General features: G+C 39.5%; 2 protein-coding genes across 2 annotated transcripts in view; both read right to left on the reverse strand.

Moving 5' to 3' along the window:
- Positions 1-455: 455 nt before the first annotated feature.
- LOC138060298 (neuronal acetylcholine receptor subunit alpha-10-like) lies at positions 456-9,808 on the reverse strand. The gene is made up of 6 exons (XM_068906041.1): positions 9,687-9,808; positions 7,264-7,415; positions 6,447-6,491; positions 5,874-5,983; positions 3,840-4,020; positions 456-2,212 (listed from the first exon to the last, which is right to left on the reverse strand). Exons 1-6 carry the CDS (start codon positions 9,745-9,747, stop codon positions 1,232-1,234), a joined length of 1,530 nt encoding a protein of 509 aa, XP_068762142.1. The 5' UTR covers positions 9,748-9,808; the 3' UTR covers positions 456-1,231.
- Positions 9,809-13,864: 4,056 nt separating this feature from the next.
- Positions 13,865-16,219, reverse strand: part of LOC138014058 (neuronal acetylcholine receptor subunit alpha-10-like) — a 16,303-nt gene continuing 13,948 nt past the window's right edge. The window contains exon 6 of the mRNA XM_068861087.1: positions 13,865-16,132. Coding sequence (XP_068717188.1) covers positions 14,986-16,132 — 1,147 coding nt within the window. The 3' untranslated portion in view covers positions 13,865-14,985. The remainder of the gene's footprint in view (positions 16,133-16,219) is intronic.

The following is a 16,219-nucleotide window of genomic DNA, read 5'->3' on the forward strand; positions in this document are numbered from 1 at the left end:
CAATGGTCTCTCTTAAACTTATTTTGTTCGTAAATTTAGCACTGCTATCACGCTACAAAACCACCCATTCTTGACGGTTATTAGGCCCAAAAATCCCAAAATGTTTGAGAAAAAATGGAACTCAGTTGCCAAGGGATTAGTTTTAGGCAGCGCTCGTTGTAAAATGCAGAATATTTTAGAAAGACAGAATGTACTGAAAAGACATACCGCAAACGCTTTAATAAGCCATTGTGGGCTTACTTGATTCTGGGGCTCGCAGCAAGGCGGGTTTATTAGAGAGGGGGGCTTACTAAAAACTCGAGAGTCAAAATACCAGTCTTCTAAAATCTCAATTAGCTTTAATAAATTTATATACGAGAGTAGGCTCATCTTTGGCCATTTAAAACCGAACCATTTCGCCCGTCCTCGTTCAAATACAATTCTACGTTTTACTTAGCATTATATTTAGTAGGCAAGTGTACGAGACTGACATTATTCATAGGAGGAGAGAGGGGCTTATTAGAGCATTTACAGTACACCTGAGCTGCGGAGAAAAAGTTATTCCCGAGCCCTTGCTCATGGAGGATAAATTTAAACTTTAATTTCACAAGAATTTTGCATAACGGGATAACATACGAGATTGAGCGTTGTCCTTACAGCAAGGACGTTTTTTGTGGTTTTTACGATGTCATCGTCACCACGTTTGTTGATGAAAACAATACATCTCTCACTGTCTTTTTTGTTTGTCCACAAGGATTCGTACATTAGAACAATGTAATCTTTTCCTCTAGGGATTGATTGAAAACGATCTACACACGTGTGGATTTAGTACAAAACAGCTATGAAACAATAGAGTTTTGCTGTTGAAGCACGGCGGATACTAAGGTATGCAAACTCTTCACACTGAAATCAAATGTTTCATTTCAAAAGAATTAGCAAATACAAGCAGTAAATAAAGTATTGAACCACGATCAGGAAAGTCAGTCAATTCGCCCAAATTTTGAATTGATTTCAGAGCTGAGTTTGGTAATTTTCTCATTGGACACAGCAAAAAAGCTTACGTTCTGGCTTATATCGACGAAGCAAAATTTGTGAACAAAGAACACCGTCAGTCAAATAGCCTTGAATTTCCGCATTCGTGTTAGATTTTATCAGGTTAATCGCCTTGACTTACCAGCGGCTGTCAGATTCTTCAACTTGTTGATGTTTATTTGAAAGGAGGGTGGCAAACTATGCTTAGATATTTTCAAGTTCACGAATCCACGTCTTCACGACTCAAGAAGATAGTTAAAGTCGAAATACATATGGTCATAGAATATAGCCAAAAGAAAAACCTATCCATGACCATTGCAAAATACTTCCAGTCTTCCTGATTCTTCTCCACCTTCTCACGCTCTCGAATGCTATTTGCAAGAACGCTTATTTGTTCTGAAAGTTTCTCTTTGGGTCGATCTTTAGTGCGAAGCTCGGGCAAATCAACAGGCGTATCTGTGTTGTATCTAACTTCCAGGAGACGAGATTCGTCGGGGCTTCTCTCTCCCGCGCTAAAGTGAGCCCCTCTCGCGTGCATACACCGCGCGCAGTGGCAGTTTGCCGCAGGCGAAAACGTTGTCTCCCAGTCCAACGCAAACGGCCCGCCTTTCCGTCGATCGTCCTGGTGATATCTGAGATCGGGGTTGGGTACGTCCGGGGAGCTGCCGTCTGGTTTACCGACGCACAGCAGGTATCCCAACCACTGCAAGACGACTACCCGAGCCCACAGGGGTACCTCCTTAGCAGAGCTTCCGGAGCCGTGGTAATGGATGTTCAACACCCAACATGTCAGCATGAGCGAGATGGAGATCTCCCCCATGATGGTGATGTAGAACTTTCCTAAAAGCGGAACCGTCTCTGAGTTCCGAGGCAGACTCTCTCCCACAAGCTGTAGAAACACAGCCATGGCTAGCAACACAGTGATACTGAGTGTGATTCGTTCACCGGATTCTGGAGGCAAGAAAAATCCCAGCAAAATCATGGACAATATAATGAGGCACGGAATCACAAGATTGAAGAGGTAGAAAAGTGGTTTCCTATCCATGATAATCGTTATACTAATATCAGCAAGTTCGTGCTTGCAACACGAGTAAAGCTTTGCGTTTCGTTGCTTTTTGACATCCTGAAGTTTCCATTCTGCACTTTCAACGTACTGAGATTTTGAAGAGCCATTTTCCTCTCTCATGTCAAGGTCTATCACCTTCAAAAATAAAAGCGAATGTTTATACTCTGCCTCCAGACGATAATAATTTATTGAGTCTAGTGACCAGTAAAATAGGCCCGCAAAGCGTGCACGCGGCGACACCGGGAAATAGAAGCTGGTTTGTCACGGTTTCAAAATCGACATTTGTCGCTTTAAGTGAGATGCGCTCTTAAAGAACGAATCACAGCTTTGTCTCATCGTCTGTCAATCGTTTTAACATTGTTTAATTAAGTTTAATCATTTTGCAACACGAAAATCGATTAGAATGTTCTTACAGTACAATATTTATCATCTGGCAAACGTGAGTATAAGACCAGCGTGAAAAATACCAGTTTTTCAGGACATATGCGGATATATCAAGTCTTTACATCTTATATCTTCTGCCTCATTTGTCGTTTTTCAATTAATATCATAGTTCGAGAGAGCCACAAGCCGCCCTAACCAGCTTCTCCGAAACTCTCTCCTTTCCCTTATCCAAGCACCTATCTCCTATATTCCCAATCCGCATTTTGGCTTGAGGGTCTCAATTGGGGTGTTGCAAACACGGTACACGGTTAAAAATTTCGCGATTTCACGGTGCACACTTAATTTTTACATCAAATAAGTGTTCAGAGCTTAGGAAAAGCTTTCACGCCACACTCTTCACCCCATGAGGCCCTCTGGCTTTGAGTTGGCTTTTTGGAATCGCTGGCACACTTCGCTGCGGAGACATTGCGAACGCCGGAGATATTCACTAACTTTCATTCACTGACTATGTTCCTCATTGATTCAGAGAATATCAGTGGTAGCGTGAAATAAAAGGTACCCGTTTGAGTTTCTCACACTCTCAACTTTCTTTATTTTCAGATGTCTTATCACATTTCTCTTAAGTTAGAAGTGCGTATTATCTCTCAAAACGATATGTCCAGAAATTGACGAAATTAGATGCACGGCAATTTGATAAGCTTCTCCCGTACCCATCACTCGCTTCAGAAAGTGTTCCCTAGAAAACTTCGGTCCTCAAGTAAAGATAAACAGCTGTGTTTACACTCACCAAAAATAATTAGAGCAACTTTCGTATGAGCTTGAAAAAGTGTTCGCAATTTGTCTGACGGACCAATGTTTGGCAAGATTAAAACAAAGCTTCTCCTTAGTCCAGCCAAGGAAACTCCTAATATGGGCAGTAAACAGTTCGATTGCCCAATCACATTACTGCATTTCAAATGACGTCAAAGCGCCGGAAACTTTCCAGAAAGTTCCACGGAGAGATGACGTTGTTTGCATCCGCGTTCGCCAAGCCAATGAAAATTCGCGCTCGTTTGTTTTTGTTCGATAAGCCAATTAAATGTTTTGCATTTTTGTTTACGTTCTGTTTTTACGTTTATTTTTGAAGGTCATATGAAAATCGCTCTATCTCTATCCCTTACAATTTCGTTATTTTTTGAAACAGGCAACAAATGTTTAGACCTATGGGACACTTTGTGTTGGATGTCAAACTGGGTGTGAATCTAATTAGATGTCATTACGTCCATTAATTTCGGGACGTAAGTGACGACAGAGGGTTTGCTTTGGTGGATGGCATGTAATGCTGACCACTTGGCACACAACTGTCAAGTGTTTTACATCTGTCTACGATTTCGCCTACCTCGTACGTCCAGGAGCCAAACTTTAAAATACACTTCTGTTGATCAAACGGAAAGTACTGCACGTCTATTGGACAAGTACTAGTAAAAGATGCAGGACAAAACCAACTGCATTTGCCGGTGTTCGTTAAAATTACAGGCGTCTTGTATTTATCCGTGCCTCCACTGAATTCATTGTCAGCGCTGTAAATCACGAGACATTTGGTGAAAATGGAGCAACATGATAAATCACGTTTTGGACTTCGGTTCTATGTTAGAGGGGTCACAAAAAGTGAGAGGCTCTGAAATAAATGTACATATTTGAATTGCAGGTTACAGACGAAAGGGAGAAGGGATCCTCGTCAGGAGCCCATCTGGAGCGTACAACTTCCATACAGCGTCTGTGAAACGGCGTTTTCACGAAGTAGGTTTATTTTTAGACTAGCCCTTCCCGCGAATTAGTTCAAAAAACAAAGGCAGTTCCGGTTCGGTGACCCTATCACTTTGTAATTGGTCATAGGGCTCCTGTGGGAGTCTCATTCGCGGAAAATTCAATCTAAAAATAAATCGGTCTGTGAAAACGCCGTTACACAAACACGGAATTCGAATCCAGTTGAAGCCACCAGATTAAGTGAACCAATCAGAAAGCTAGAAACTCAATATCCAAGGTCGAAAATTTAACAAAGTGAAATATGCCACTAGTCGGTGACTTAAGACTCGAGCATAACCAAAGAAATATCAGCTTCACATTGTCAGATTCATAGTCTTGTGCGAGAAAGCCTTCCATAACCATTTATACCTTTGGAGTGTTAGTGAAATGTAATATTTGAATTGCCAAGAAGAACAGACATAAAATTGAAAGCCTGGCTGGGCTGTTTTGAAATAAGTCATTTTTCGCAATTTGGTTTTGGTTCCACGTGCAAAATGTAGGAAAATCTATTTTGGCTCCTAAGACTTTAGCCATGAAAGCGGCTATTTTGCATATTAATTGAAAAATTCGTGGCCATTCGTCTAAATTGTAGGCCGTTTTCCAAGCTGTTTATTTGCACGTTCTATGATTCTTGGGACATCAATACATACCAGAAGCTACCAATAAGGCCATAATCCAACTTGCATTTTCTAGTTTTTAGCTTTTAGAACTTTGCCTATAAAATTGGCCATGTTTGCCTGGGTCCTTCCTTAGCAAAAAAAAAAAAACAAAAAAACAAAAAAAAAAAAATTGTTGTCTCTCTAAAGGTGGATTTCCAAGTAAGTTTTACGGAGGTTACGCATGTGTATTTGACTGACTTTACGTGAGTAAATAAAATACGAGACATTGTATGAATAGCTTGGGTTTAACGTAAACGCAGGCTCATTCCGTATACAAACTACTGTCGACTTGGGATGCAACGATACATTTTCTTAGGATACGATACATATCTCGATACAAGTGCCACGATACGATACACGATACGATACATCGTTCCTTACCCCTTGGGCATCGTAAAGTACTTTAAATCCAAAGTCTTCCCCACCTTTGATTTAATTTAAACGAGGACGGTGCCGGTTGTAACTCAACAGAGGAAGACATTTTGATGAATGAACCACGTGTTTTTGCTGTGGGCGCGTAAGACTGTGTCAGCTGACAACTTATTGGAACTACGCAAGCGTTCATGCCGCCATCTTGAAAAATACGTGATCGAAAGCAGGCGAAGCGATACTAAGCAAGGACGAAGCCCTTTGGCTAAAAAAAGGCTTGTACTAGGGTGAGAAGTCATTCAACTGATTAAAACAGTAATTTCTGAATGTTGGTAAAGTAATTTCTGATTTTTGATGAGGAATATTTTATTGTTTTGCGATACAGCGATATCCCATTCAAATATCGATATTCGTATCGTGACAAAAAATATCGCGGTCCACCGTTGCACCGGTGTATCGCTGCAGCCTTACTGTCGACTACTGTCAAAGATGGCTCAGACAAAGAATTTCAATCAGTTATTCGCGATTCGTAATTGAAGGATTAGAGTTTCATTCTTACCCAACCTTTCCTAAACGTACCTTGTCCGTGACGTGCTTACCTGTTATATAAGACAATATCCGGGATCCAAACTCGAGACGCATCAAGTCTGACGGCTTGTATACCATCATATTTGTCCGGATCCCATGTTAACAACTCATTGGTCCAGATCTACAAAATAAGGGCTTAGTTTACTAAGAGCCAGTTACATGGGATTTTGGCAGCGATTTTTCCCCAGTTCCTTGTATCGGGGTCTTTAATGTTGCGTTAGGCATAAACTTCCTTCAGATAGCATTTACGAAAGATCTTATAATCATTCATCGGGTGAAAAGCAAAATAAAATTATTTTATGAACTCATAGGTCATTTGCAGCAGGTGATATTGGGTCACATTTGCATACATACGTTTGCTATTACAGCGATTTTCTATTCAGTGTCGTGTCACCAAAACCCGAAACAAACAGTATCCGAACTTACTCCGACCGCCGGAAAACTTTTTCATGCACTGAGTCGCCTTTGGCTTCGGTTTTTGCTTTTTTGGTTGAGAAAGCGGAGCGCGAGCTGTGAGAGTTATTGCCTTCTGTTACAGTTTTAATAACAATATCCTTATTTAATGGATAAAACAAATCAGTTACCTGTCGCACCCAGACATTAGTGGTGATCATTTGATTTCGATCATTCTGAAAGTAAAATGACAAAGACTGAATCATCTGAGGAGGGTTCGTTCCAAAAGACTTTGAACAACACAATTAACGTTTAGGGCTTGGCGTGTGTTTTGCAATCTCTCTTGATGTAGACCTCTTTAAACGTCTTCAGAGTGGACGGAACTGTACCAACGGTAAATGAAATGAATTGACTTTGGAAGTGAATTAAACTGACTCTGTCACTGACGCTGACTATGACCATGACTTTTGACTGTGGCCTGAACCTTGACCTTAACTCTAACCTCGACCCTGGCCTTGACTTGAATGACTCTGACACTGACTTTGACTCTGATTGCAACTCAAACTATAGCTCGAATCTGACTTTGGGATTGACTTATGACATTTTGACTCTAAGTGATTTGTGTATGACTCTGACTGACTCTAACCTTGACTCTTACTTTGACTTCGACTCTGACTCTGACTCAAACGTTTTTAGTTTAAATCTGAATCTGACTCTGTGACTTTGAATCACTGAGGTTTTGCCCTGACTTTGTCCATGATGCCCAGTAACCATGAGTTTGACTTGCTACTTAAACTTTTGCCTTAAACGTTTTCTTTTATTTTGAGCAAGAATCAAAGATCAAATTAGATCTACAATGAAAAGGTAAGTTCAGAATCTCGAACCAAAGTCCAGCTGTTCGCGAAAAGATGCAAAAAGATACCCTCCTATTTCTCAGGAAGGGCAACCAATTGGACAGCTTTTAGGCATCTGCCTAAGCGTAAATATTTTGATTAGCTATATACTTACCACGTTTACTAACTGAACAAGCTCAAATCCGAACACAACTATAATTCTGTTCTTGGGATTCTTTACTGGCCTGGCTTCCCTTGTGTAATTTTCAAGCAAATCCGAGATCAATCTCTCTTCTGGTGTGACAGATATTGCTACCACTCTCAAGACTGTTAAAAATAGTCATATATCTTGATAGTAGTAGACAAGTGAAGAATTTTAAGAAAGCGGCGAAACCTTTGAGTTTGTAAAACACGTTTCGACAGAAACTTCCTCGTTAGTCAGAATACAAAGCGATGGAAGCTGAATTTATAATAAATAAAAAATGCAAACGTCGAAACATGTTTTACGAACTCATTTTTTCGTCGTTTTCTTAAACTATGTATTTCATTAGATAATGCGTTGTGTAGCGTCGTTCTTTTTTAGAAGTTGAGCTGTAATTTGACGAAGAAAAAATGGGCCATTGACAGAAATGACTGACAGAGAAATTGCTAGCCCCGGTAGATGAAATGAAGAGATGATAATTCGCTTTTTTCACCGATCCCATAATACAGTTCATTTAGGGGGGATATTTATATTAAAACAATGGATATCCAGTTCACTGAAGCATGATAAAGTCTCAAGAGTACAGAAGTTTTATTTTTTTTATGAAAAGAATCTTTCCTCCCAAACCCCCTCCCCCCCCCCCCCCCCCCTTCCTCCATCCCAAGACGAATCGCATTATGAGATGGGGAAACTACTAGTTCGGATGCTCTACAAATTCAGTCCTTTCAGTGTAGGGGAACAATGGTCAAGTGAACCTAGTTTAAGGGTTCTGAGTCCTTGAGTTTCCTATAGCTTAGTCGTAGAGCATCCGAATTAGTAATCATAAAGTCGTAAGTTCGATTCCTGCAAAGAAGCACTCGATCGGACTTTTTCCGAGTATTTTCGAGTCACCATTGCAAGAATATCATTCTCTTCGGAAATGAGCCAGTTTCACAACCATGCGCAGAATGTTCCACCTTTCGTAGAAGCGAGGCAAAGAGTTTGCAGTATATGGTATTAGCTATTTTCACCAATCCCATCAAATAGTTCATGTGGTACACTACTTCATTCTTCGGGGAGCAGGGCTGGCGCAGTGGTGAGAGCATTTGTCTGCCACCGATGGGGCGGTTGGGGCCTGGGATCGATTCCCACGCCAAACGTGGATTGAGTTTGTTGGTTCTCTACTCTGCTCCGAAAGGTTTTTCCTCGGGTACTTCGGTTTTCCCCTCTCCTCAAAAACCAACATTTGATTTGATTTGTTCTGATTTCAGTTGATTTATGGTCTCCCCAATTACTTGAGCACTCGTGCTCTCGCATAAAAAAGTGTTACTATGACGAAATTCGCATCTTTCCCTTCTAAGCCATTTTGAGTCATAAACATGTAGGCTGTACGAGAAGAAGAATGCTGTTTACTATTTTCATATATCTCTCGTTGTTCCAGAGATATTTGCTTTTGAAAAAATGCAAATCAGCCTAGTGATGACGTCATACAGTCAACCGAAGTTTGATCAAATATGATGACAACAGATATCTCGGCCAATTTGTAAAAAACATGCTTGATTCTTTGCAGTAAAATTCTAGTAGATGTGCTCCACAATATGAGCATACCAGTTTTGTTACCATGGCAACATACTGGGTTCCAGACCTCCCTGATATTAAAGGCTTTGCTGGCCACCTTTGGCGTTCTATTTTGATATTTGCAAATTGTACTTCATCTGCATGATCCTGCAAGCATATAAATATGTTACGTCGACTTGTCACCAAAAAAAAATGAAATCACGTTGGACGGGACTGGAAAAGAGTGAGTTGTCGTGGAAACATTCTTTGTAGCCGTAGGTGTGTTGCCTGTAAAACTATTAGCCTGCAAAGTTTCAATGATCTCTGCTGCAAATTGACCGAGATAGCGCTATTTATATACTTGATGTTATATTGGGTTGAGTGGATGACGTCATCAGTCGTCTCATTTGCATATTTCACACATTTTTCAAACTTAAATATCTCCAGAACCAAGGCAGATATTTCCAAACGGTGAAAGGCGTTTTGAATCTTTCCTGGAATTCTATGTGATAAACCTATGTGATCATAATAGCACTTTAAATAAAGTGATTATAATTGTCTTATTATTATTATTATTATTATTATTATTATTATTATGCTACGGAAACCGGAGATAAGCGTTGACCTGATGGGCCTTTCTAGGCTCGTCACAGAGACTTCACCGTTATTATTATTATTATTATTATTATTTGCATTAAAACGACGGATATCCAGTTCACTGAGTCCCAAGAGTAAATAACTTGTATTGTTTTTATGTAAAGATCTCCCAAAACGTGTGGCATTATGAGATGGGGGAAATAGCCAATAGAGGAATGGAGTAGTGTTCCAGAGGAAATATTAGTAAAAAAATATAAGCTTACCTTGGAACTTTACCAAGAGAACTGCAAAGAGTAGCATTCCTTCCTTTGAGAGTGAATTCATTGTCCTGCTTTTTTTTCAAATGAAGAAACAAAAGGCGTAATCATGGTCACTTGTCGTCATAACGTTCGCTGATCAGGTTATCATAGTTAAAACGTGCAATTAGCAGGCTATCCCTTACTCCGGCTATGTATGACCTACAGTGTCGAAAACGTTTGGTTTTTATAATCTTTTCTCTTCAAAATACTTGTTAAAATTATTAGTTTTTTTAACTTCAAGCGAATATTATGACAGAGCAAAACAATTGGCCCATTTTTGGCCAATCAAAACAGACGAAAATAATCAAACGAGCCAATCAACATCCTACCGGAGCTGAGAACACGTCACCACTGATTGGTCTTCCTTTTAGTTCTGAATGTCCGAGCAAGTAGCCGATCACAAAAACAACGTAGCAATACAAGAATAAAGCATCGAGGACCGACATATCTTTTCCTTGAAGTGCCCCTGTAATAAAAAAGATCACTTCCTTTTTTACTTCAGATTTTGAAAGTGTGTTTGCCTAACACATGAGTGGCAAAATTTTGAGCTTTGCAGTTTTGTACAAAGGCCGTTTACTTTGATCCTAAGTTTTAAACTCACTTTCAAAACTGACCTATTGGACCTCAGAGGGTTGGATCCAGGGGAAAGTGACGTCAAAGGCCCAGTAGCTTATAATTTCAGCGTGTGAATACAACTTATTATATGTGCAAAACGCGAGTTTTAAAGTCCGAAAGCCCAAAACTCCCGTGCTGCGTATAAATTCTGCGGCGTACACACGCATTGCATTCTTAAACTATAAGCCTTTGACGTCATTTTCTCTTCGATCCAGCTCGCTCAAGAACTTAAAGTTAGTAATGGCAAACCATTTTATCGGAAAATTCCAGTTAAAATAAACAGATGTCATTTTAAAATCAAGACTTAAAATTTTGGTGTTTAGTTAACATAGTTTTGAAATCCAAAGAAAAATAAGAATTGATATTTTGGTCACAGGGGCACTTTTTAAGTTTTTTTCTCAGCAACCTTATCTTTTAATATAGTCGGTCTCAGTCTCCCTTCTCTATTCTTTATTTGTCTAACTTTGGTTGAATAAGAATTGAAATGTCAATAAGCTAGCATAGAATCTATTTCGTAGAAATAACCGCAAAAAAGATAATACCTTCTTTCGGTGCTGAAAATACCTATATCTCTCGCATGAAGAATTTCAATTTTTCGGCCATCTTTGGTGTCAGTTTTCATATTTACATTTTGTGGTTTTCTGGCCACTTTATTTCAATTTTTGCAAAGTGTGTTTTATAAAGGACACTTGTATTGAAGGTTAGAGGATTTTTGTGATTTTGTGAAAAAACTTTTTTTCAGATTATGCTAAAAATTCTTTATTTTCTTATGACCACGGCAAAGCCCTGCATGAGAATCTATTTTTTTGTATAATAACTCTTTTTCGGGAGCAATTCGTTCTAAAGTAAGTCAGCTTTGACACTGGGGTATGTCCTCTAAATTCCCTCTATATCTAGATCAGCTGAACGCGCAGATGTGGAAGAAGTTTGAATGAGTAACAAAATCTTAACTGTAAACATCACCATATCTCTCTTCTTTTTGAGCGTGGATCATATTCCTCCTCAATTGACATATGTTACTTCCAAACTGTTCTCGTAGATTCGGCTATCCTCCGTTTTTTTAAGGCCTGTTTAGAGGTACACTTTGTTAAAAATGATCGAAATCGGTTTTTCGAGAAATTATTTTTTGGTTGTCTAATTATTGTCGACATTCAAACAACTGACTAAAGCACTCAACTGAACTTTTTTTTTCTGGGTCGCGCATACATCCTTTATATATGATTTGTCTTACGATATTTTATCGGCGAAATAAGATTTTTGTCGATAACAAATTACAAGAGGCTCTATCTCGACAAAGAAAATATAATGATCAAGAATAGGTAATGATGAGTGACAAATACTGAAGCGGCCTCGAGGGCTCAAACAAAATCAAGTCGAGTTTCACCGATATCAAGAGCGGATGCTTATCGCAAATTTATCGCCGACAGATCGAGTAGCTATTTTGTTTACGAAGGTAACGACGTGCAGATCACGGCTCAAATAATTTTGTGCTCTTCATTTTCTTTTTCAGTCATAACAAGTTAAAAACAGTGAGCAATTGCAAGACCTACAGCAATTTTTTTTACGTCTGACCTAGCGATACTCAGCCTTTTGGCGTAGGAAAAACGAAGAAGCAATGCAATTAGGCTAAAATTGGGCAAAGCGCTTGCTTTTACGAGAGACCATTCCTTGCAAATTATTTTTTTAGTCAGGGTCAGTTATCGCGGTCTCATCAGGCCTAGCATAAGATTTCGCCTGCAGATCAATTTGACTACGAAGCGAAAAATGGCAACTATTGGCTAGTGGTCAAATAAAATTGCTGGGACTTTAGCTTCCAGTACTACGGGAAAGACCAAACGTGATTCAAAATATGACTGATTATCAACAAATTATCAACATTTAAGGAGCAGACCGATTAAAATTAAACGCCCAAAAATAGAAAATTTAAAGCAAAGGAATGGGAATATAAATGGTCGACGAATTATAAAGAAAATACCACAAATTCTTGCACTACTTCACCGGGCTTCTATTGAGCTCAAGAATCAGCTGAGTGCGATTCTAATTCTACAAACAATGCTCTAGTAATTGAAAGTAATAGGTGAAGCGAAGTAAAGAGCCTTCCTAAGTCATTTTCCTTTTTCCGCAGAAAAAGCACCCTGGCGGCTAAAGAGTTCGCAGTTCAAGAGTGTAAGACTACATAAAGAGGAAAAACAAAGACTAAACTACTGATTTCTCAATACTTGCCTTTGAACTAATGGTACTCCCACGTAGATAGAAAGTCGAATGGCAACTTTCTAGGTGTTTTGTCCGCCTTGATTAAAGCCACTTAGAATGTTAGGAAGTTCGGAGATGTAAGTTTCAATACTGTAAATATTTAACCAGAGGAAAAATTGATCTTCTCTCGATTGAATGGTTTAAAATCGTGGACAAGTTTGTTCCGGTGCTTTATGAGTTGACGTAGAACGTGTCGTCAATTCAAAACGAATTAAGCAAGATATTGTAAGCGGTGATCGAGGCCTAAGACCAGTGCGCAGTGGCGAAAAATTCGGTCGATCAGAGATTCCCTGATATCAGTCGAAGCATGTGAAATTCGAAGCAACTTTTATCTTTGTCTCTGCGATCGCAAATTCGGTTACCAGCTGCGAGGGCGAGTTTCACTGTCACTGCTTGACAAAATGAAACGGGGTTTGATTACAACCAGACCCGAAGTTCCCACGAATTGATGAAAAATCCTTTCAACTGTTTAATAATTGATTAAAGAAAATGCAAAAGTTGTCATTTAAGGCAATGGGAAATCAGGAGATGTCAAATCGAACCCATTTCTTTTGAACTGTCCTCGTGTCTCTTTCCCCGTCAGAAAAAAATCCTCAACTAATGTCATGGAGAAACTCTGTTATCTAAGGCAGCGTTTTTGTCTCCAATAAAACTTAAATAACCGTAGTTTTTCTCGCTGCATTAACAGTAATTTTAAGATCAAGAATTAATTTTGTTTCAGTCAAGGAAACTATAACTTCCTTATAATTTCGCTAGCAAGATAATTACGCATCCAGTAAATCGCACAAGACGTAATATTATCTGTCAGTAATAATAGCGGAAAGACTTGGCGGCAAGTGAACGTTGCAACGGGGGCACTTTCTACGAGGGAGTATGTTTCGCCGCCACTTTTAGTGTAGCCATTACAGTATCATTAACTTGACAGAATTAAAATTATTGCGGAAAATAAAATTTTGCTCCTTTTCTAATGGCTCCCGTAATCTTCCCAACGAAGCTAATTTTGTTGGATATCGATCGGTCTTGGTTCTAAATTGGTAGAAAATCGCATATCTCTGTAGCGTTAACGACTTTTGACTGTTTTGGAAAGTAGCTTATAAATAACTTTGTTATGATTCCTGCATTACCAATCAAGGAGGCTTTCGTAATGCGCAATGCCAGGTATATCCTTCCTCGGAGTCCTGGGCAAGAGTCAGAAACTGAGCGGCCTCTCTCTTCCCAGTTCAGCCAGAATATTCTCTTTCCAGAGACTTATAACACTAGATAAGGACAAAAAGTCATGTTCAGTGATACTACAAAACTGAGCTCGCATCTTATTAGCCGTATTTCTGGGTATAAGTGCTAATGTTAAACTGTAAATATAAGCTCTTCGTTGCAATATTTACTTAAATATCCTTTCCAGATATGTGCTTAAATTTGAAAGTATGGCGGACGGAACTGAGACGAAGCCTTCAGGCGTGAAATGACGGTCCGTTGACCTCTCCTAATCATGCAATTTTTCATCAGCTAAATTTCAACTGAATTCTCAGCGGCATATGGCAAAAGTAAAGAAAACTTTCCTCACAAGACCATGAGGCAACTATGAAAAACTAATCATTTGATAATTATTCGCTTTGTTTGCTTAAATTGAAACAGTTATTAAACTTCCGCCCCGGTAATATCATCATATTTCTCGGACGACTTCACTCCTTCCTTTATTCTTGAACTTCAGTCAGAATTTTAATCAAATCCTAACTTTAGGTTTTGTTTCCTCAAACAAGCACCTTCGGATAAGACAAGTCAAACGATTTATTTGGGTGCACTGTTATTGTTTATAAACAATTTTGCCTTTTTCGAGGGCGGCAGACGTAATTGTCGTGGAAAAGATACTTTTCATTATTTCATTACATAATCATGCCCTGTGGATCTTAAATTAAATGAAAAATACCAGAAGCACCAAACGAGAATATAGTTCTAAACCACTTAAACATAGCTTTGTTAAACATATTTTAGTATTTAAACAGTAGATATAGCCGGGCATATTTTTATTCCCTAAAAATTTTTCATCTGTTCGGATTTCCTAGCTGAAAGTCTAGTGATCCGAAAATTATAGGGATCAAAACTTACCTTTTCGAAAATTTCAGCCAGTAAAAAGGCTCCCGAAAATTCTAGGTGACCTTTTTAGGGTAAAAATCCATTTAAAATGGGCAATTATAATATTTTTCAGATGTTCGAAAATCCTAGGAGAGCCAGGCAAGCAAGAAATTTTACAACAAATGATCCGAAAATTCTAGATCTCAAATCGTCTTCCGAACAGATATTTTCCGAAAATTGACGTTGGGTGCCCCTGAAATATCTCTGTTTCGTGATTGCTAATTACGGGCAAGTAAAAAAAAAAAACATTTCTACACTGAAACTGTTAACTTTTATGTTGCAAACTTTGCTGCCGTAGTTTCTCTTTGAAAATCACTAGCGTAGAGATGAGAACAGTGATTACAAAAAACCAGAAAAAGAACCGATCCATGACCATGGCAACATGTTTCCATTTCTTTTGATTTTCTTCAATTTGACGATCCTTTCTTGTGTGCGCGGCCAGCAACGCTAAATCTTTCGCAATACACTGCTCATCTAGCGTCTTCTTTTTTTCTGCTGATGTCTTATCGACGTCATTGCTGTGTGCACACAACCTTTTCTGCCCGTGCGTATTTGAAAGGCACACTTGAGTCAGGTGATTGCCAGATAAGAGCGCATGCTCTTCACCGGCCTGCGATGGGACTTTCACTTTGATGAGCCTGCTGTCACTGAGGTTGCATTCGTTGGCCTCTTGGGGGAATTTTTCAAGTTGCATTGTGGGTTTGCGCACGCAGAGGACATTGGCCACCCAACCAAGCACGAAGAGTTCGATCCACGGAGGAATTCTTACAATCGAGCCTCCAGAGTTTTTATGATGAACATTCAGTACCCAACAGGTTGACATCAATGATAAGGAGACCTCCGTCATGATGGTGATATAGAACTTTCCGAGAAGTGGAATTGTTTCCGAGTTGCGCGGCAGCGTTTCCGCCACGAGTTGCAGAAACACAGCCATGGCCAACAGAACGGTAATGCTTAACGTTATGCGCTCTCCAGACTCCGGTGGGAGAAAGAAACCCAAAAGAATCATGGACAACATTATCATACAGGGGGTGATCAAATTGAAAGCGTAAAACAGAGGCTTGCGGCGAATGACCAACACGATAGTGACATCAGTAAATGGCACGGAGCAACATTTATAAAACTGGACATTTCTTTCCTTGGACGCCTTAATGAGCTCCCACTCTGCACTTTTGACGTATTTGTCTGAGAGGGTAGGCGTGTTCTCCGTATCTATGTCCAAGTCCGTCAACACAAAGGTCCAAGAACCGAATTTCATGGAGCAGACTTGCTCGTCAAACGGGAAGTACGTCACATCTATGTTGCAAGTACTCCTGAACGAGGCTGGGCTATACCAGGCGTTGCGTCCGTCATTCTCTAAAATAACACGTGTTTTGTACTTCTCCAGTCCTCCGCTGAACACACTGTCTGCACTGGCGGAAAGATATAGACATTGAAATTACAACCACTAGAAACCCTAGACTCGATATTCAAACATGGTAAATCTAGGTGGCGTACGC

Source organism: Montipora capricornis, chromosome 8, assembly GCF_036669925.1.
Source record: "Montipora capricornis isolate CH-2021 chromosome 8, ASM3666992v2, whole genome shotgun sequence".
In the NCBI taxonomy this organism is placed as follows: domain Eukaryota; kingdom Metazoa; phylum Cnidaria; class Anthozoa; order Scleractinia; family Acroporidae; genus Montipora; species Montipora capricornis.